Genomic DNA, 22861 nt, shown 5'->3' on the forward strand with positions numbered 1-22861 from the left:
GATGCTCAATAAATATTTATTGACTAAAATTCTACACTCTAACACTGTTTTTTGTCAAAAAGGAAAAGTGAGTAGTAGACATTTTCAGATTCTGATGAAAGCTAGGAGCCCTCCCCTTGGGAAAAAGATGTATGAAAAGACCCTGTTGTTGTTTTAAATCTTCTATAGACTTCATGGATCCCAGATTAAGCTATGCTTAGAGAAACTATTTAAAGATGAGAAAGGTATTGTAAACACGATTAGCCACTTTTTAATTTTTGCTATTTGTTATCAATCACACATGATATTTTAGTGACATTAAGGTCAACGAAAAGGACAATTCAGCTAACAAAAATATTTCTATCATATTTTATGAACTATAGAGCTAATCCTTCTCTCCCTCCTCCGTTTCTCACCAACCCTAAGAAAGTCTTAGTGTACATTTGACGCAATCTTATAATCTCTTACCTAAAGGCACTCTGAGTGGCATTTGAAGGAGAGAGGGGTTAAGTCCTACTCACACACAACAAAACCATAGGTAAAATGGTTCTGGATAAGAGAGGAGTGGAGAAACTTGTCCAGTCACCATAAACAACAAATGACTCAAAGAAAACTGAAAAACCACAGATGGCTAACTTTTTTTGTCAGAAAAGAGCTGTCCTTAGTTGCCAGTAATGGAAGATGCCCAAGTGAATCTTACTCGCACACTGAGCTTTTGTAAAGCCAGGCAATTATCCTCCAGCCTGAGCTCAGCTGTGAATATTACCAGAAAAACCTTAATGGAAATGTCCTGCCTTCGTAAAAGCAAACTCTTCCAACACAATGCTGCATGAACATCTATGAAACTCTGCCACAAGAGACGAAGGGTGTTACTTTTTATTTCTTCTCAAGGTGCCCAAGCTCAAAGCTCAAGGTGCTGCTAAAATGCTGGCGGCCACACTTCAGGTCACCTCTGGAATCTGCCTTATCTCCGGGTGGCGCCTTCCTCTGGGCCCTGCTGATGAAGGCGGCAGCTTGTTCCCCTCGCAGCACCCCAGCTGCGTGCAGAGCAGCTCAGTGTCTGTGGGGCAGGGCTGGGCACGGACCACACAAGCAGCCATCCAAAATGCCAGTGCACCGGAGACTGCAGCCTCGGTTAGCAAACTGTCCTTGTAGGGCCCCACTCACCACCATGGCAATACTGGGGAAAGCAGAGTTGCCTGAAGTCAGGCTGCTAACATCCTACTGCAGTTGGGGCAAAAAGCTTTAGGTACCCCCGCCCCCCCCCAATCCACACCCATGGCTTGCTTTCTTAATGGCTCAGAAATATATCAAAACGAGAGTGTTCTGTGCCTTTGCAATGAGAAGCCCTCCTGTAACTCCACAAAGAATCACAAGAGTAACTTTTATAGAAATTGATTTAAATGCCTCTTTCAGAAGCCCCACATGGGAGGTCTCAGGTGTGCATTATTTTAATCACATTGAGTTCTTTCCATCCTAAAACTGGGTTCCTAACAAAAATTACATTAATAACAATAATTACATTATTTCCAATGTAAATAATTGACAAAAATCCTATCTGCACGCTAGAATAACCAAAGCCTTTTGGAAGATGCGCAACTTGCTTCTCTCCTCTACATCTGTAAAGACTTTGAGACAAAAGTGCAGTAGGTTTAAAGAAATAAAGCCAGGAAGGCTGAGTGCAAAGCAGATAGAATGAGATGGCAGAAGTCACCTAATTGAATAATGAAATTTTCTACTTATCAAATTTAAGTCATTCTTTATTAAGGAGAACATTAACTATTACCAGGAAGGTTGCCAACTACGGAAAACAACCTAGAGAAAGAGGGAGCTCAAAATGTATGAGGAAACTCACATTACAACAATTAACTTTTTCTTCCTAGTTCACAAGAAGTTCTCCATTTTATTTCAAGTAGTAATTTGGATTCAAAGACATCAGTGTTCGATGTAATTTACCTTAATGGGCGTTTCTTCCTGCAACAAAACTTCCTTAAGGGCTTGCATAGCATTTATTGTCTTGGTCTTTTGAAAGATAAATCAGTATGCAGTACTAGATGGGAAACTAATTTGAGTAGTAAAATCACAGAAACTACAGTCTACGCCATAAAATAGGACCATCACACTGGCAGTTGAAAAACTACCCTGATCTCAATACAGCTTCCAGCAGTTGTGTTCCTCTGTGCAGACAGGAATTCATACAGCCCCTAAGGTGTTCCCAGCACCTGAGAATGTACAAAATAGGCTGCCTTAAAAAAAAAAAATACTATACACTCACAGCACAGCCACTTCGGGCTTCCCCTCTCCTAAGGAGCTTTTTTCAAGACACGGGAGAATTCTAAATTAGGCAACCGGCCCGTGGCTAAGTCACACTTTTCAAAACGCATGAACTGCCCCCCCACTGCCCCTGTATAGCACACAAAAAGCCCGGGGAGAGGGAATCTGACATCCATACCTATATTTCATGCCAGTCTGCTTTGCGGTGGACTCTTTGAGAGAAATGTGATGCTGAGGGGTGAAGGTCCCCAGGCTGCGCGCGATGATAGCAACCGTGCGGAATTTGGCCCGGGCTGCGTTCACCACATTGGGGGCGGTGGAGCTCTGCTTGCTCAGAAGTCGGTCCTCACCATTCCGGCTCTTCAAATTGTGCTCTGTGCAGGCTATGGAGACTTGCATTGCTTCCCCGGGCAGCGCGCGATCCCTCTCAGAACCCCAGAACACAGGCAGTCACGGGAGGCTGAGCAGCTGGGGGGGTTTCTGCTGTCTTTTAACCCCTCCTCGCTCCCCCCCTCCCCTTTCCTGGGGATGCCGTCAGAGGAGTCCTCGCGGCCGACTTCAGAGCCCGGCCAGTGGCAGGAGCGACTGCGGTGCCCAACAGAGTCCCGGGCCCCCAGAGAAGTAAACAGCCAGCCCCGAAGTTGTCACAGCAGCTGGAGTGTGGATCAGGCTCGCCAGTCTTCCTGGGCAGTCACCTCGGCGAATCAGCCAGCCAAATCCATGCAGTCGGGAGGCTTCTGCAGACGCCGAAAGCGGAGCGCTCGCACTGACTGCACGCAGCCCTGCCCCAGCCGGTGCACCGTGTCTGAATGCGGGCTCGCCTCTGGGCGATGGCTCAAATCCACGCAGGCATACCGCAAGATGCGCCGCCAGAACCCTCTGGACCACAGGCAGGATAGGATGCTCGACTGGTACGCGGAGCCTCCAAGAAGCAGCTAATGGCAAGCTGATCCCTGGGGACCAGCGGTCTCCAGCCCCTCCGGCTGTCAGCTCCCTCCCCGCCCCACTCCCGCAGGTGTCCGGGACTCGTCAAGACCCCTCCCCACTCATTTTCAGGTGAAAAGCCCGGCGCGCACAGCCCGCACTGGCACCGGTTTGCAGCTGCACGGAGGAGCAGGCTGGTAGAGCTCCTCGCCTTTGTGCGACTGGTAGGCAAGGATCACTTTCACCAGACTCTGCCTGTAACAGAATCGGGAGGGCAGCTCGTAAAAGGAGGGCTGGGGGGGCTCTGCCCAGACTCACACCAAATCCCGCTGCAGCACAACAGTTGGAACTGGGGGAGGGCAGAGTGGGGGTGCTCCTGCCACAGAACACGCCAGTGAATTAACACGTGAATACTCTGCGACTGGCTTCCTAAAACGCTACTTGAAATCCCTGTTATTAGCCTTGTCAGAGTTCATTTCCCCTTTGCCGTTATTCCTTGAGACGCTAAGTTTGAAGTTTCCAGAGAAAACACGGTGCAGAGTTTTTCGAGTCAAGACAGCTAACTTGCTGGAAAATCTATTCTGGGGGGGGACCAAGGATAGGGGAAGAGACAGCTATTGGGCACCAGCCAGAGCGCGGGCTACGCTAGGTAAGCGCAGGGGCACGTCACAACCCAGAAGGTCCAGGCCAGGTGTCTGGAACCATGTACAGTGCCCGCCAGTCATCTGGGGCCAGCTGGTGCTGACAAACACTAATCCCTGGTCAGGGCTGGACAGCAAAACACCCCTCTTGACTTTGAACCCCCATGAGGCAGAAACACTGTGTGGTTCAGTGTCAGGTGCCAAGCAACTGCTCAAGAAATGTGATTGAACACAGCAAAGCACCAATGGGCCGGTAACGCTTGGTCTCTCCATTTGAAATACACAGAAGCCAGACCCCTTTTGTAGATGTACTTACAATAAAAGCGTGGCTTCTGCAAAATCAGTTTTCTAACTGTGGTTTCCAACAGACATTGCTGCCAGGCAAAAAGGAACAGTGCTTCAATCAACAATATCTGTGAGCACCGTCTCCGTACTAGGCAATAGAAATACAGGAGGAAATGATGCACTGTCCCTCTCCTCAAGGAACTGGCAATGTGTGGGAAGGACAAGGCACTCAGTCTTAAAGGGGCTAATTAACAAGTCAGAGGTGCATCGGTGCTCCAATGAGGGGTTCAGACACTAAATGTGCTAGTGTTAAGCAGGAGAGGAATTGCAGAAGGCTAGAGAAGGTTCTTGGATTCATTCCCCACATTTCTATGGAGTCCCTAACAGATACTGGTCTCCATTTGTTGCTGGGCTACAAAGTTGGCTTAGGCAAATGCTGGACCTCAAGGAGCTCAAAGTATGCCCAGGCAGCCCTCATCAAGGAGTAGGACTTCACCTGAAGCGTGTATCTGATGAACAGGAGAGGGGAGAGGTCGTCTTCCCAGGGGTTGGCAAGTGTGGGGAGAACACACTTTCTGGCTGTAGCTCTGTGTTTAAAAAAAAAAAAAAAGCAGATCTGACCACTTCTTTCCAGCTAAATTAGGTCATAGGAATGAAAAATTTTCAGTAGAATATGAGCTTATTTTGGATTCTACTCCAGAGATGAATCTCAACATTTTCTAACCTGCATTCCACATTGTGGAAGCTCATCCTTGACCCTTCATGACCTTCCCACTCTTGATTTTAGAAAATAAGTCTACTATCTACTGTTCAGTGGTTGAGAAATAACTTTCAGAGGGGGGTGAGGGTTGCGGAAAGGGACAAATGAGGCCTTCTTCTTACCCTGGGCTCCCAGGAGGGAGTTCTTGAAGATGTCTGTGTTCCCTGCAATAAACAGCAGTGGGCAGAGAGGAAGCAGATCATTAGAACCTTCATGTTTTCACACGAAGCTGGCTCATCGGAGATGATCAATGTGTATCAAGAAAAGAGTCAAAATAAGAAGAGGAAGAAGTGGGAGGAATCCAAAGGAACAGCTCAGAGAAAGGGAAATAAAGCAGCCTGGTAGGCAAGACAGAGCGTGGTGATCACCACAGGCCCAGGGGGTCCGGAGCTTCCCTGGGCACTGGCTGAGGGGAAAGGCGGCTAGGGGCTGACCTAAGAGTCCTGCCAATTTCACAGGGGTGGGGAAGCAGAGGGGGGCGCGGAAATCAGCACACTGTTAGCCAATATGGCTTTCAGGCTTCTCTGAAAGCATAACCCGAACCAGACTGGGGATGCAGTTAACAGAACAAAACATGCGAGGCAGAGCACCTCTGAGTCACCGTTCTATCCCCCACAGGACCAAGCAGAGTGCCGTATACAGAGCAGGCCCTCACTGTATGAATAATTGAGAGAAGGAGACAGGAAGCAAAGGAAAGAAGGAGGAGGGAGGAAGGGAGATGTATGGGAAGATGCCAGATTCTTGGATAAACTGGATTCCTTAAAACGAAGAAAAAAGACAAGAAAAGAAAATCCTGCACAGTCTAGTTTTCACCCAGGCTGCTGCTTTCAAAGGAGCAAGTCATTGTCCCACATTCACATCTGCACCTCTCGTGTACTGACAAGGGTCTGCCTTCAGCCCGGCTCTAAAAGAACGGAAGAATGGACCAGAGGCAGGCTTGACCGAGCAAGCCCCTTTCGTGCGGCCTGCCGTGGGCCTTTTCTGATCGGACGCCGCACAGGCTCTGACAGCCTGCTGGAAGCTCGGGGACTCACTCAGCTGCGCTCACCCTTCCCAGCATCAATGGAGCGACAGTCCTCAGGTGTCCGGGAATCGATTCATGGTTGGCTCATGCCCAATAAATTTGTGCTAACAGGCTACATGCTAATTAAGGTGGGAAATTAGATAGGAATCCTGTTATTGTCATACAGTAAGACTTGGAAGAGTTATTATTATTTCAGATTCAAGTAAGACCCACAGATGATGTATCAGTGAAGATGGAGATATAAATGTAGACAGAGATGTAGTAATGGGTGGAATTTTGTCCCCCACCCCCACCCCGATTCACATGTTGAGGTCCTTAGTCTCAGTAGGTACCTCAGAATGTGACTGGATTACGTGTATTACAGAAATACAGGGAGACGGGGGTTAAAGAGGTAATTGAGGTAAAAGGAGGTCATTAAAGCAGGCCCTAATCAATAGGACTGGGGTCTTTATAAGAAGAGGAGAGGAGGACGCTGGTACACATGGAAGGAAGATCCTGTGAAGACACAGGGGGAGGACAGCCATCTGCAAGCCAAGGAGAGAGGCTGCAAGAAAAATGGACCCTATGATTCCCCTCCCCAACCTTCGACTTCCAGTCCCCAGAGTCATGAGAATATAAATGCCTATTGTTTCAGCCCCTCAATCTATAGTATTTCATCATGGCAGCAGTCCTCACACACCAGCACAGGTACAGATACTGTTCTTTATTTTAATACATATCTTCTGAAACACTCTAAAGAAGGTGCTCCTGGAAGTCTTCATGAGACCACGGTGGTATCATTATTGTGCCCCTTCTACATCCTGAGCTGGTGTTAGAAATGTGCAGCAAAGAAGACCTCCAAATAGAACTCCTTTGTTCCTTTCCACAGTCGTAGAAGCCTCTATGTGCTAAGGGCGGTGGTTTTCAAGGTGTTTCTAGTACTTTCCCTTATTCGTTTTTGTTTGTTTTTAATTTATTTGAGAGAGAGTGTGTGTGCACACACAGGGGGAGAGGAAGAGAGAGAATCCCAAGCAGACTCCCTGCTGAGCACAGAGCCCAACACCGGGCTGGAACCCGCGACCTGGAGATCATGACCTGAGCCAAAATCAAGAGGCAGACACCTAAATGACTCAGCCACTTGGGCACCCCTCCCTCATTCTTAGTGATCTCATTCTGCCAGTTTTTCCTTGCAAGGGCTTGCTCTATCCTGGGCCTTGTATAACCAGCAACCTCAGACCCGTCAGGAGGTGGTGGCCAGAGGCCTGCTGTAGCCAGCAAAGGCCTGGGTTCCAAACCCAGTTCTGTCCCCTTCCTGTGACCTCGGGTGTCATTATAAATCTCCATGCTGCTGTTCTCAGCTGACCGACAAGAGGGATGCCTGTAGATTCAGCAGGGTGCATTCACAGAGAGCTGTGGAGGTTACGAGATGAGATCGCAGAGTGCTGAACTGTCACTTACTCTGCAGTTTCACCTGGGTCTCAACTGGTCTCGATTCATTACCTGATATTTGGAATTCCTTGGCATTAACGTCAAAGGATCATTGAGTCGCAGTGACAGAACTGGTTAGAAACAGAGCACAGGCTACTGAACCTGCACCCTATCTTCTCATGCTCATTGTAGAATCTTCATGGCAATGCAGAAGGACTGTGGAGCGCCTTGTTAGCGGGAGCTGGGGATAAACCCCGCCTCTGCCATGCCCCTTCCTTCCTGCGCACCACAGAGCAGGACTCTCACCCTCCCTGTGCCTCGGCAGCCTCCCCAAAATGGTGCAAGAAGGTGCCTCTCTGGATGGTTGTAGGAATTGCAGAGTAGGCACTTTGTAACTAAGTCTCCATCTCAGTTTATTAAAAGCAGGGCAGTTAGGAAGTCAGTTTTTCCAACAGGCTCTACCAGGGGACCTCAGCTAACAGTGCTAAGACTTACACTGCATTTCCTGTATCCTAGGAACTCTCAGCAACACTCTCTATATATTATTAACTCATTTAATCTGCACACAATCCCATGGGGAGGTAGTATGTTTTGACACCTACAGAGATGATGAAACATGAGACACAGAGAAGTGAAATAATTTGCCCAAGGTAACACAGAACTGGGGTTTACTTGAGGTGATCCCACCTCCAAGACCTATTCACAATCCCTTTGCACACCGCTCCTCACTACAAGAACCTTGTAGGAGAAGGGCATTCAACAGTGCCATTTTATGAATATCATTTTTAAAAGCCTTATTTTTATTATGAGGGAGAGGGGAAATTCAACATTAAAAGTCTCGACATTTCAGACAATTAAATCATCCGTGCTAGGTAGCTTTGAGGGATTCTTTCCATCAACCTTTTAAAATATTTCATAATACTTTATTCTTCTTGCTCAAGAAAACATGTTTTTCCAAATTACTTGGCACATGTCTGACTAACTCAATTTCCTACAAGTCAAGTCAAAACCAATGCTTTGTGCTGAGTCCACTTGGGATTTATGGCTTCTTTGCCATTGGAAATCAGAGCCAGCGGGGGCCAGGAAACATTCAATTATGCAGCCAGGCAAAACCAGATTCATTCAAAACAGAAAAGAATCTGCTACTATCTGAAGAATTTTAAACATGCAAGTGTACAGATGGCAATCCACTTTATGTGCTTATTATTATTTGCAGTTAAAAGAGAAATTGTTAAGATGAGAATTTGCTATTTATCAGAAATTCTTAACATCTGGGTTTGGAGAAAAATTTATTATATTCTGACAAATTGAACCAGCCATCAAAGTAACAATGGGCCTACATTTGCATGGGCACAGGTCTTGGAATAACAGAGAAAGTAAAATTGAGAGGCCAAATTGGAAATATTTGAGCTCTGCTGAATAGAAGAAAATTCCAGATAGAGACGCTTCTGCTTCCCTGGAGGGAGTTTCACCAGAGAACCCCTACTAGGAAACTCTGAGGACAAACTCAAGACAAATTTTTTCACACCACTGGCCACATGTCCAAAATGAAAACATAATTAGGACAGTTAAGCTTTTCAATTAACACTTGAACTATACCCATAGCCACTGATAAGATATTTCCTTAATTAGAAACTTGTGACTTATCAGATATATCAACAAGATATCCTTAATTATCCTTCACTCTATATGTTCTACACAAGGTGTCATAACTATAGGAAGCAGATATAGAAAAACAGGAAATTCACAATTCAGATTATTTTGCTCAGGCCTCTTCATGGTACGTAAATTCTCAGAAACTCACCTAGAACCCGACATAAAACTGGGGGGAAATGGGGACATGTGGTCAGTTTATTTATTTATCCTTAGAAATGTCATTAATTCCTCTTCACTTAGTAACCACTGGTATGATTTCTGCCATTGCCTTATAATAGAACAGGTTGGTCAGAAATATTTGTCAGTCTAAGATATCGTTAAGCTTAAGATGCATTATTACTTTGTATACCACTAAAATAAAAACTATGGTCAATTGTTAGGACACAATGATTTTTTTTATCCCTTAAACTTTTTTATTTTAAAAGAGTCGTTTGACTTAGTTGGACTTCTGTGCCCCAAATTTCACTTGTATATGCATGAAATGAAAAATATAAGAGAAATCAGTTAAGGTATTCCCCAAATGTATTCACATTCAGAATTTGATGCTTCTGGATATTTTACTCAGGCATCAACATCCACATCTTTCCACACAGTCATTCTGTGTGTTGGTAACATGGTAATTTTTCAGACACATACTCCTCAGAACCTGAATAGCCAAAACAATCTTAAGAAAGAAAAAATTTGTTAGTATCAATTTCAGATTTTAAGATATACTACAAAGCTATAATAATCCAAACAGTGTGGTACTGGCATAAAAAAATAGACATAGAGGTCAATGGAATAGAATGAAGTCCAGGAGTAAACCCATGCTTATATGGTCAACCAATCTGTGAAAAACAAGGCAAAAATATGCAATGGGAAAAAGGTTTCTTTGACAAGCGGTGCTGGGAAAACTAGATAGCTACATGCAAAAGAAGGAAACTAAGCCATTTTCTTTCACCATATTCAAAAAATACTCAAAATGGGTTAATAACCTAAGCTTGAGACCTGAAGTCATAAGGTTCCCAAGGGAAAGCATGGACAATCTCTTGGACATTGGCTTTGGTTATATCTTTATGGATAGGTCTCCTGAGACAAGGGAAATAAGAGCAAAATTAAACTGTTGGGACTATACCAAAATAAAAAGCTTCTATACAGCAAAGGAAACCACCAACAGAACAAAAGACAACCTACTGAATGAGAGAAGATATTTACAAATAACATATCCAATAAAGGGTTAGTACCCAGAATATATAATGAACTTATACAACTCAACACACACACACACACACACACACACACACACACACAACCACCCTAAATAATCCAATTAAAAATGGGCAGAGGACTTTAATAGACATTTTCCAGAGAAGACATGAAGATGACCAAGAGACATACGAAAAGATGCTCAACATCACTCATCATCAGGGAAATGCAAATTAAAGCCACAATGAAATCACTTTACACCTGTGAGAACTGCAAAAATAAAAAACACAAGAAATAACAAGTGTTGGTGAGGATGTGGAGAAAAACAAAACACTCGTGCACTTACAAATTGGTGTAGCTACTGTGGACAATGTCTAGAGATTCCTCAGAAAACTTACAAATTGAATTACCATATGATCCAGTAATTCCACTACTAGGTATTTATCCAAAAAAATGAAAACAAGAATTTCCAAAGATATGTGCACCCCAATGTTTATTGCAGCACTATTTACAATAGTGAAGATATGGAACCAACCCAAATGTCCACTGACTGATAAATGGATAAAGAGGTGGTATACATAAAAACTGGAATATTATTTAGCCATTAAAAGGAATTAAACCTTGCCATTTGCAACAATATGGATGGACCTAGAGAGTATAATACTAAGTGAAATAAGTCAGAGAAAGACAAATATTACTTCATGTCACTTAAATGTGGAATTTTAAAAAAATGAACAAATGAAAAAGAGGGGGGAAAAGCAGACTCTTAAATACAGAGAGCTAGTAGTTGTCAGAGGGGAGATGGGTGAAATAAAGGGGATTTAGAGTACACTTATCTTGAAGAGCACTAAGAAGGGAATAGAACTGTGGAATCATGAAACTAATAACACTGTATATTAATTATACCTAAATCAATGCGCACACACACACACACACTCAACTACTGTCTCTGGGATTTTTTTCTCCCAAGTTGTTGACCCCCACTCTGAAAGTTGTGATGCACACTCACAGGCACTGACGGCCACATCATGACAGTCACCTAGCCAGTGCAATGGGAGATCATGTCACAATTTCACCAAAGAAATCCCATGTGCTGCAGAGAATTGGTGAACTATAATTATTTCTAAGATAGTATATTTCAAACTCTTATTTCACGGCCATTTAAACTGAAAATATTATAGGAAGGAAGGGGAAATTTTTCAGCACCAGGCATTGTGTCAAAAGCTTCTCTAGTCACTATCTTATTCCAGAGGAAAGGGAGAAAAGAATCTGCCCTCATTAAACTTCTAAATTAATTGGACTTACAGAACCATTCATCTTCACCCTTGCAAAATTAAATCTAAATCACACTTCAGAAGGGCTTTCCACATAAGGTCACCCTTACCCAATGGGGCTGAGAAAAATAAGCAACCTGAACATACATTAATGGGTTAAAACTTCCTTGTTTCAGTTCAAATGTGCTGGTCTTCTTAGGGTAAGAAAGCTATTGTCATTCTACCTCATATCTAATGTATCTTTATAAAAGATGTGTGCTCTCACTTCTTTGTTCCATTCATTTTCAAAACGGAGGTGTTGTAAAGAGCAGATCTTAGATCCTATGAGATTCCTTCTCACTTAAGTGCTTCCTTTTGACAGATTGCTGAAAGTTACTGTAGGAGACTCCTTAGGCTTTCATCACATTTAAAAATAAAACTCATCTGGGGGTTATAAGGATCAAGCTCTCACTCTGTACTCTCTCAAGTACTATATTGTCTGAAGTTTTTACGATGCACACGATGCACACGTGTTACTCTTGCAAATAAAATACATTTAAAATTTTTTTCTACCATAACAGTATCACCACATCATTTAAAAATAAAGATGGATACATGAAAGCATGAAGGAAAAAGTCACATTAATTCAGACTTCCAATTTTTAACATTTTTGTCAATATCTGCTTGGTTTGCACATTTTTATTTTCCATGCATAGTTGCATGGTTGTTGTTATTAATGTTGCTGCTATTGTTTCAATTATGTGAAATTACCTCATGCTGTCATTTTGGATTTGTTCCATGGTCTTTTCATTTTCTTACATTATCTGCCCATAGGTCAATTCTCTGTCATCATTATGCATTGATCACCTGTCAATAGTTGTCTTTCATTGTCCAGTTGGTAACTTCTATATCCTGATGAAGCAAAGAGATGAAGGACTCAGCTCCCCACCTTACTCCACCCACCCCCCCAGTAGAGCTCCCTTCCTGGCTGGGGAGTGTGCAGAAATTCATGGACTGCTAGCCACGTATCCTCTACAACAGAATGAGTGATCTAGCGGATACACACTCTAGAGGAAGAGATCCTGGAGGCCAGGGCCTTTAAAGAGACTATGGTAGTGTCGGAAAAGATTTGGGCATTAAGGACAGAGAAGAACCCAGGCAAGGAACGAAAGTAGGTGAGGGACGCTACGTGGACAGAGGAAATATTTCTTAGCAAAGATGGGGAGGTTGAGGGGCCTCTTAGGGAACAATGAGCAAAGCACTCTGGACGGAACCTTATTTGCAAAAAGGATTTATGTGAGAAATGATGCAAATCAAATACGTATAAATTAACCAGAGTCTGCTGAGGACAGCCTGGAACGAAAGTCTCGTGAAGGCTCCTGGCTTAGGACATTGCAGGGATGCTGAAGGTAGAACGCTTATCAAGGACTCAGCTCTGGGGTTAGGAGTATAAGCAGTGTTTTTGGAAGATCCCTCTGCAAGTCAACAGCATGGTCCAGTAGGAGACTGCTAGAATCAGCCGGCTGTTAAGGTAAACAAACCTTGCTGTCAAAAGAATGGTACATCTTCTTGCCAGTTCTAACAGACTATGGAAAAATGTTCAACAATGCACCATGCACTCAAAAAACAGTTCACAAAATAATATGTACAGTATGAGCCTATTTTGACAGAAGCAAAAATTATCCACCTCTGCAGAGAAATCAAAGAATATACCCAATTTGGCATATTTAAGATACCCAAATATTATCAGTAGTTACTTACACATGCTGGAAGTATGGGTGATGTTTTATTTCCCTAATTTTGATAGCATATTATTTTTTGCTGTAGTATATATTACTTTTTTATTATGGAGCAAAAAAGAAAAGTGAAATCCAGAGAAAAAGAAATGATGCTTGAAGCCATCAGGAACGTATACTTATCATGGGCAGAAGACAAGAACCTTTTCTTTTTTATTTCACAGCACCCAGTACTGTGAGATAAATGGCACTAAGCTGACTCAGTTTATGGGTTTTTTGTTGTTGTTGTTGTTGTTGTTTTTAAAGAGAGAGCACCAGTAGGCAGAGAGGCAGGTAGAGAGAGGGGGGAAAGCAGGCTCCCCACTAAGCAGAGAGCCCAATGCGGGGCTCGATCTCAGGACCCTGAGATCACGACCTGAGCTGAAGGCAGAGGCTTAACCCACTGAGCCACCCAGGCGCCCTTCAGTTTATGTTTTAACAAGTATCCAGGACATGATCATTAAGCTATGTTAACTGATATGGAAGGGAATTTATTAAATCATTGTAATGCTATAGATCTGATATGGATTCCTGTTAGGGAGACAGGTGAGGAGTGGTCTGATCCCCTAAGGACATCATAACGGAAATTTTGGGGGGCACCTGGGTGGTTCAGTGGGTTAAGTGTCTGCCTTTGGCTCAGGTCATGATCTCAGGGTCCTAGGATCGAGCCCCTCATCAGGCTCTCTGCTCAGCAGGGAGCCTGTGTCAAATAAATAAATAAAATCTTAAAAAAGGGGGGGGGTAATTTTTGGCAATAACTACAAATTCTACCAACCTAATCCTGATTGATCCTCCTTAGAGTTGACCTCTAGGGAAGGGAAGAGAACCTATGTAGGTTCATAGTTAATCAAATTAAGTGAGCTGAGCCTCTTAGAGGAAAAGGGCAGGTCTCAATCTCTCAGACAGCCATGTAGACAGGTGCTTTATTAATTCCCATTGGCCGTGTAAGTGAATTTATACCAAGCTCTGGGATAATGCCAGAACTGAGTGGAAATATACCTATACAGAAATCAAACCACTCTGCTGAAATTTTGGAGATCTCTCTAATAATTGTGACTGGCCCCCAGTATATAGTATGAGTCCTTTGCCCCCCCTCCTACTTGTTTTTTACATAGTTCTATGGCGATAAAATAGAGAAGGAAGGAATAGCGCAATATGGTACTTGTATAGATGTTAGGAAGTATTGACAAAGGAATAGGAATGAGGAGGGGACAAAGAAAGAAAAGAATTTTAGCCAAAAGCAAACGTAGGGCAAGATTTGAAGAGACACAAAGCTTGAGCTTAATCTGCTTGCTAACTGAATTCCCTGGGGAGGTGGTTAGTCAGTTTTGGGAAAAGATCAGTGTCTTAGTTTCCTTGGGCTGCTGTCAAAGATTATCACAAATGTGGTGACTTAAGACAACAGAAATGTATTCTCACAATTCTGGAGGCCAGAACTCTGAAATCAAGGTGTGAGAAGGGCTGTGCTCCCTACAAAGGCTCTAGGAGGCAATTTAGTTCTTGTTTCTTTCAGCTTCTGGTGGCTCATCAGTGTACTTTGTGACTTTAGCCCTCCAATCTCTGACTCCACCTTCAAATGGCCTTCTCCTCCGTATGTGTTTGTCTTCTCTTCTGTCTCCTATAAGGACACTTATCACTGGACTTTGGGCCCATCTAGGTTGATCTCATCTCAAGATTTTTATTACAACTGCAAAGATCCTTTTTCCAAATAAGGTCACATTCACGGGTTTTAGGGATTAGGACATGAACATATTGGTGGGGGTAGGGTTTACTATTCAGCCAACCAGTGTCAGTTTAGGGAAGGTATGTGTTAAATGGGAGGGGGATGGGGAAAAAATGGAGAGAAGCAGCAGCAGAATCAGACTTGTTTCTGTCCTGAAAAGAGAGTAAAATGGAAGATACAACAAAACAGTCCAAGACTAAATGGAGATGAAAACTCATTCAGAGTACAAAATTCCCATCTGAAGGAGGTTTCTGTGATAGGGTGAAAACAAAGAGAAACAAGAAGAATCCTCATAGGCCAAATAAGGGCAGGTGGGCCTTCCCATGCCCTAGAGATAACAGTACTGGATCAGGTATACAGAGACCACACGTGAAAGGATCCACATTAAAGGATCATCAGTAACCAAACCACAGAGCTGCTCTGGGAGAAGCATTGGCCCAGAGGTGGAAAGAGAATGGTACATGGACTACTTGGGAGGTAGAAATACACAGCACAATAGAAGCTAGGCGGCATGCAAGCTATGGAGGAGACAGCAAAGCATTGATAAAACCATCATTGGTTGGTTATTAATTTTATCATTTTTCTGATCAAGAGTACCCCCAGGTTTTTTTAATGAATGCCTTTCTGTTTGGTAAAAGCTTGAGCTGTCACGTCAGCAGAGGTAGATATTAGAATCTGGCAGTCATAGCATCACGTAGTGCAGGACTATAGCAGCTCAAGAATCAGCTGGATCTCGAGTTCCAGACTCAGTGTGAGAACAGAAGATTCGAATCATGGGACTTATGATGATGACAAGGAACAGGGAAGAACACTAAATCTAAAAGGACTAGGCACTTCTTATTTAAAAAGAAGCTTGGAATCCAGATGATAGAAGACAGTAGTCAAGGATCAGTTCAGCAGAGTGGCCACTGAGGTCAAAGTGGCCAGTGTCTAAAATGGAAGCATAATTCTGAAAAGTATTAAACCAAAATACTTTTTATACTCCATAAATCAAGATTGTAAGAACTTATTACTAATGAAGATTTATGAGAAATGAAAGTACTTTGGTTTAATATTAAAAGACATTAATACTATATAAATCAATTTTAAACACTGTCGAGTTTATAAAATGTAAAGATGTATATATAATATATACATGTATATATATATACATGTATATATAATAATACATATAGTACTAGTATATAGTATATAATAATACATAATGTATGTACATATGTGTATATATATGTATGTATGTATATATGGTATAGCACAAGGGAGGATGAATGGAACATAGAACTATAGTGGAGCAAAACTTCTACATTTTAAGAGAATTAATTTTATTCTGAAGTAGATTGTGATAAGTATATAATATAATCATTAGAGAAAACAACTCAAATAGTTTCTCAAATCAACAAAGGAATAAAAATATTTAACAGACAAGAAGGTAATCAGCCAAAAAGTAAAAGTTGACTAAAACTACTAAATAAATTCAGCACAGTCACAGAATATAAGATCAATATGCAAAAATCAATTTTATTTTTATACTAGCAACGAACAATCCAAAATTAGTAAAACAATTTTTTTTTTTTGCAAAATTGAAGAAAAGAAAATACTTAGAAATAAACTGAAGAAATCCAGGTCTTCCAAACTAAATTATCACAAAATATTACTGGGAAATTAAAGAAGATCTAAATAATGTGAATGGTCACAGATTGGAATAGTTAGAATTGTTGAGATGGCATTTCTCCCCAAATGGATTTAGAAATTCAATATACGCTATCAAAATTCAGCAGGATTTTGTAAAACTTGACAAGCTGATTCCAAAATTTATATGGAAATGCAATAAACTTAAATAGCCAAAATAATTTTGAAAAGAGCTATATTAGGTGACTTAAACTATGTGATTTCAAAACTTTCTACAAAGCTATATTAACCAAGAGAGTGTGGTATTAGCAAAGGGTAGGTATACAGATTAATGAAGAGAATGGAGACTTCAGAAGTAAGCCCTTACATTTGTGGACAATCAACTTTCAGCAATGGCACCCGACACAATTCAATTGGAAATGATGTTGTTTTCAAAAAATGTTGCTAGTATAATAATAGACTATCTCCACGCAGAAAAACAAGAAAGACCATACACCCTATCCCACATCCTACACAAATATCAACTGAAAATGGATCATAGACTTACATTTAAGAGTTAAGACTCTAGGGGCGCTTGGGTGGCTCAGTCGTCAGGCATCTGCCTTCGGCTCTGGTCGTGATCCCAGGGTCCTGGGATTGAGCCCCACATCGGGCTCTCTGCTCAGTGTGAAGCCTGCTTCTTCCTCTCCCACTCCCCCTGCTTGTGTTCCCTTTCTGGCTGTCTCTCTCTGTCAAATAAATAAATAAAATCTTAAAAAAAAAAAAAGAAGTTAAGACTCTAAATCGCCTAGGAGAAATCCTCATGAATTTAGGTTTGGAAAAGATAGATAGGACACCAAAAGTACAAGCCATAAAAGAAAAACAATGATAAATTGGACTTCCCAAAAATAAAAAACCACTCCACTTAAGAACAGATCATATGACAAGACATGGACTAGTTTAAAAATTCTGCAAATCATATCCATGGTAAAGAACTTGTATCCAGAATATATAAAGATGACGAATGTAAATAAATACAAAGATATATAACCAGCTAAAAAAATGGATGAAAGATTTTAATAGATATTTCACCAATGAAATATGAGAGATACATGAATGGCTAACAAGCACATAAAAAGAAGTTCAACCTCATTAGTCATTAAGGGAATACACAAAACACCACGGTAAGACCTGCACACCCACTAAAAATGCTGTAATTTTTTAAAAATTTAACCAACAGTTAGTGATGATGTGGAGAAATGCAAACTGAAACACTCATGCACTGCTGGTGAGTGTGTCAGATTTTCCACTATGGAAAATAGTTTGATAGTTTCTTTAAAAGTTAAGCACAGGGGCACCTGGGTGGCTCAGTGGGTTAAAGCCTCTGCCTTTGGCTCAGGTCATGATTCCAGGGTCCTGGGATCGAGCCCCACATCGGGCTCTCTGCTCAGCAGGGAGCCTGCTTCCTCCTCTCTCTCTGCCTGCCTGTCTGCCTACTTGTGGTCTCTGTCTGCCAAATAAATAAATAAAATCTTTAAAAAAAAAAAAGTTAAGCACAAATTTGCCATATGACCAAGGAATTCCACTTTTAGGTATGAAAACATATGACTACATAAAGACATGTACATGAATGATCATAACATTATTGATAACAACCAAACCCAGAAACTTATCCAAATGTCCATCAAATGGTAAGTGGATAAACACACTGTTTTATTTATAGAATCCTATTCAGCAATTAAGCAGATGAACGTGAATCAGCCTCAAAAACATCACATGGAGTAAAAGAAGCTAGACAAAAACGCTGTAAATTACATAATTCTGTGATGAGGACAGGTCTAGAAAGGCACATTTATGGAGAGAAAACAGATCAGAGGTTACCTGGGTTTAGGAGTGAGAACAGGGATTAATTGCAAATAGGCACAAAAGCGGTTTTTTTTGTGTGTGTGTTATAGGAATGCTCTATAGATTTACTAAAATCATTGAATTCCATATTATTTTGGGTGAATATTATGGTGTATAAATTATACCTGATAAATTTGTTCAGACAAAAAAAAAAAAACAAAGTGTCATGCTATGATGTAGAATAAACACAATACTGGTGGTTAAAAACAAGCAAAAACATTACTTTGTTATTTTTAAGCACCCGAGTTCCCTTTCCAATCAGAAGCAAAGAGTGGAGGTCAGAACATAGAATTTATGACAAGCCTTAGCAGAAAGAGGTCAGAGGTCTGGGAAGTCTGAGAGGAGTTGCAAGACAGGCTCAGAAAGAATAGTGGGTTTAGTTGCTGTGGGGTTCTCCAGAAACGTCTGCTCCATCTGTCACAGGGCTGATGTGCTAGAATCCCTAACCAGGTTGAGGGAGAGTCCAAGGGCATCCCAAACAAGTTCCACATTGAGCACACTGTGGATCCGGGATAACATGGAGGCATGACAGAGCAGCAATGGCCAGGGGTGGTACCAGAGGCAGCCTTGTGGAGTCACATCATGGAGTGAGACAACAGTGCAGCCAAGGATCATCGGGGTCTCCACAGCACATGGGAGGTCACAGGGCACAGACTGGATACTGAGGCAGTGCAAGGTTTGCAAGCAGAGATACTGTCCCCAAAGCCCAGGCAGGAAAGCTTTGAGACACAGTTGGTAGGCAAGGGACAACTTGGAGGAGAGTAGTAAGAACCTGGTGAATGGCACGAAGACCACCTCTAATAAGAAGCTGTAATTTTGAAATTACTAAATAGTGATCCAAACTCCTCTTCGGGAAATGGATAAGTTACCTTGAAATGGCAAGTTATAGGCTCTCTCCTTCTTTTCGTGGGACTAGGGACCTTAGAACCAGATGAGGACAGCCAATAAAAATTCCTTTTTCTGTCCACTGATGGACATTTGCAAGATGTAAAAGGCTCCCATTAGCTGAAGGTCTAAGGCTGTGACCTTTGACTTTAAGCTTCCCAGGATGACCTGCTGGAAAGCACAACCTTTGTCGCCCAGCAGCCAGCCCTTCCAGGTTTAAAGAGGCCTCACCATGTTGGATTAGGAAGTCTCTTTGCCTCTCTTGGGGCAGGTAGCTCAGGTCTTGTGGGGGCCTGAGCCGATGGACCAGCTGCCTAGAGATAAAAGCTGGAGCGCTATCTTCTTGTCACTGGAATCTTCTCACTTTGAGCCTCAGTCAGAACCCCTAGCTACAGGAGGCCCTGCCAGGGTACTGAAAGGATCTGATTCTCCAACAAGCACAATGAGTCACTAGATCCCAAGAGCGCCCTTGGGTGTATATCCCAGGTGCTTCTAGGCTCATTTGCAGATCAATTAACCATTTGTAACTCTTTAAGTGGCATTTAAAAGTGAGATATCATTAAACAAAACCAATTGGAAGCAACCTCATTCTATTTCCCTGCTAGTCAGATTTGGCCTGTCCATATAAACCACGGTTGTGTCCCACATCCAGAAGCAGACCTGCTGTTCTACACAGCTAACATCATTATGTAGGCCCGGGGCTCACTCATTCAACAGCACGGCATATTATTTATAGCAATATGGCTGTTATAAAAGCTTTCATGTGGGGGAGGGGGAGAAGGGATATTTGGATTCCTATTGTTTTTGGTTTGGGGCTTGTTTCTTTTAATGGAGTAGGAGTGAGTTATTTAATGTTACAGGTAGGTTCAATGAGAAAATACATCCCTTTCAGGAAATGATTTTAATTTCCCTGTAATCATTCTTAATTGTTCACTATCTTCTGAAATTCAAAAGACTCTCATGTGGAGAAGAGAAGCCATTTGGAAATGTTGTTACATTAGGACGGAAACAGGACCAAAAAGAACTGGCAACAGGCAGGTTGGGGACATTGTAAAGAAGATCCCGCTGACAGTGTGGGCTGCTCAGCTGTACCTTAGGTTGCCACCTAGAGATCTGATAAGTTTGTTGTCACCAGGGCTATGCAAATTATGGCTGCGGAACCAGACGTCAGTACAAGATAGAGAAAACAGGGTATTGACTTCTCTGAATGGTACTTGCATTCCATGGACTTTTTCAGATGGTAAGAAACTAAGTTTTGCTTAGATGACATGGGCTTCTTCTTCTGGCATGCTTAGTATCTCTTCTCCCTTCTGATGATAGCATGCTATGCTTCAGGTGGGATAGACCCCATTCCCTGGGCTCCTGGCGAGGGCACATGACCCAGTCAATGAGAGTTCCACTGCCCAGGGCACAGTGATGGACTCAGGATGGTCATGTGACCCCATCAGTTCAATCATACTCAATCCTAGGACTTTTATTGGAAGAGAAACTCTTCTGGACTTGTAGCTAGTTAAGCCTAAAGCTATCTAGGGCTATTTCAAGGAAAGGACCTGCTCGAGAATGAACTGGACGGTCATTAAGGAGACCATCTTCTCTAGTGGCCTCCCTCAGCAGATGGTATCTGCTCTTTCCTATTCTGGTGCTTTATCCACTATGTGGTCATGACTCAGCTACATGATTTGGTAGCTCCTATTGCTTCTAGGACTACAGACTAATTGTAAACCTCCTATTCAAATGCCCCAAGAGAAAGCACCTGACCACACCAACCAATCACCATCCGTGTGCTATATCCAAGTAAACTATGGCTCTTAAACTCAACTGCAATGGAAGGCGGTCTTTATGTCAGGGACTGTTATAAACTGAATATTTGTGCCCCCCTCCACCACATTCCAGCTCATATATTGAAGCCTTGGCCACCAATGTGATGGTATTTGGAGGTGGGGCCTTTGGGTGGTAATTAGGTTTAGATAAGGTCATGAGAGTGGGACTCCCATGATAGAATTAGTGTCCTTAAAAGAGACTAGAACTTCAAACTTGTTTTATGTAATGATAGTGTAGATATGGACGCTGTCCTCAGAATGTGGGTCCAATTCCTTTCCCGAACAAGTGTCAATGTTCTTTCCAATTTTAGTTTTCTAGAATCTCATTTTCTTTTTTTTTTTTAAACTTTATTTATTTGACAGAGAGATCACAAGCAGGCAGAGAGAGAGGGGGGGAAGCAGGCTCCCCACTGAGCAGAGAGCCCAATGTGGGGCTCAATCCCAAGACCCTGAGATCATGACCTGAGCCGAAGGCAGAGGCTTTAACCCACTGAGCCACCCAGGCACCCCTCCCTTTTTCTTTTTGATTCTCTTTCAATTATTTTGAATTTTTATTAGTGTTGTGATCTTTCCAATAGGATTGATGAAGGAAGTAGCCAAGCAGAGAGTCTCGGGCATTCTGTTCTTTCTCTCACCTATTACCCAGCACTTGTCCAGCCAAGGACTTAGTCATGAGGTTTTTTACAAGGGGAAGCTGATTTTAGGTCACAGGCTTGAATAATGGAAACTTGAACAACGCAACAGGGCCCATAGTGACTACTGCACTGACACAAACAGGCTCATTGAGGGACCCACCTTGAAATATCCATTAGGCCTTCCCCGACCAATTACAACCAGGCACATTACCTAAGATTACCAAATGGGGGAAAACTCCATATATCTCCACACTTCCTCACTCCACCCTATAATGACAGCCCCTTACCATCGCCTCATGGCAGCCTGTCTCTCCTTCACTGTCATGCCCTCTGCTCCCTTGCAGTGTATTCAATAAACATTTCTCTTTTGTTCTACCTTTCATTCTTTCACTGCCAGTGCCACCAGCCCACCTTGCCACGATGCCCCACAAAACCCAAATCTGGGACATCTCAGACTTGCCAATAGAACATGGTGGCTCAGTTGGGTCATGGGTGATCTGAACAGAGCATAATAGAGATTACTGATAAGGCATAACAGGAAAATCCCTTAAGGGAAGGATACCCTATATCCCTAGGCCTGAAGGGATGACTGGAAGAAATGACCACGGGAACCCAGACAGAGTGGGCTGAGTGACGCCACCCGACAGAACCTGTGACCCTTGAGGAAGGGATACAGCCAGCCAGTGGAGAAGGAGTTTAGGGAATAAATACAGCCCCATTCCCAATCTCCTGCCATTTGGCTGAACCCAACCAGAAGCCAGAGGCCACAGGAACACAGCAAGCTCCCAAAAGTACAAAGTACAACAGAAAAGGATAGAGGTGGGTATGGAGGAGTAAAAGGAAACTATTCAACACAAGTTGGCGGGGGGGGGGGGGGGTAGTACTTAAGTTACATTTTCCTTTAAGCAGACAAAAACATTTCAACACATCATAGCCTGCTGCAAAGTCTTACGGATATTGGCCAATCCAGGGCTGCTTTTGGCATGAAAGAGGATGTCCAACCAGACCGTGAGCATTCACCACTCACACGGGCGGGCTAGCTGGCCCAGCCTGAGGGTAAGGTGAAACAAGAGACTATCCCCTCTGTTAAGAAACACAGGGACGCTGGAGACAGCGACAGTC

General features: G+C 42.7%; 1 protein-coding gene across 5 annotated transcripts in view; it reads right to left on the reverse strand.

The window, feature by feature from the left end:
* KCNAB1 (potassium voltage-gated channel subfamily A regulatory beta subunit 1) overlaps positions 1-22861 on the reverse strand; it is a 405336-nt gene that overhangs the window by 253676 nt on the left and 128799 nt on the right. The window contains exon 1 of one of the 5 annotated variants that reach the window (XM_059163687.1): positions 17063-17241. The exons of 3 other annotated variants lie outside the window; for them this stretch is intronic. In XM_059163687.1, coding sequence (XP_059019670.1) covers positions 17063-17064 — 2 coding nt within the window. In that variant the 5' untranslated portion in view covers positions 17065-17241. Of the gene's footprint in view, positions 1-2431; positions 2653-17062; positions 17242-22861 lie in introns of those variants that run through there. One more of the 5 variants, XM_059163685.1, reaches the window with a different exon arrangement.

Source organism: Mustela lutreola, chromosome 2 (genome assembly GCF_030435805.1).
Source record: "Mustela lutreola isolate mMusLut2 chromosome 2, mMusLut2.pri, whole genome shotgun sequence".
Classification (NCBI taxonomy): Eukaryota; Metazoa; Chordata; class Mammalia; order Carnivora; family Mustelidae; genus Mustela; species Mustela lutreola.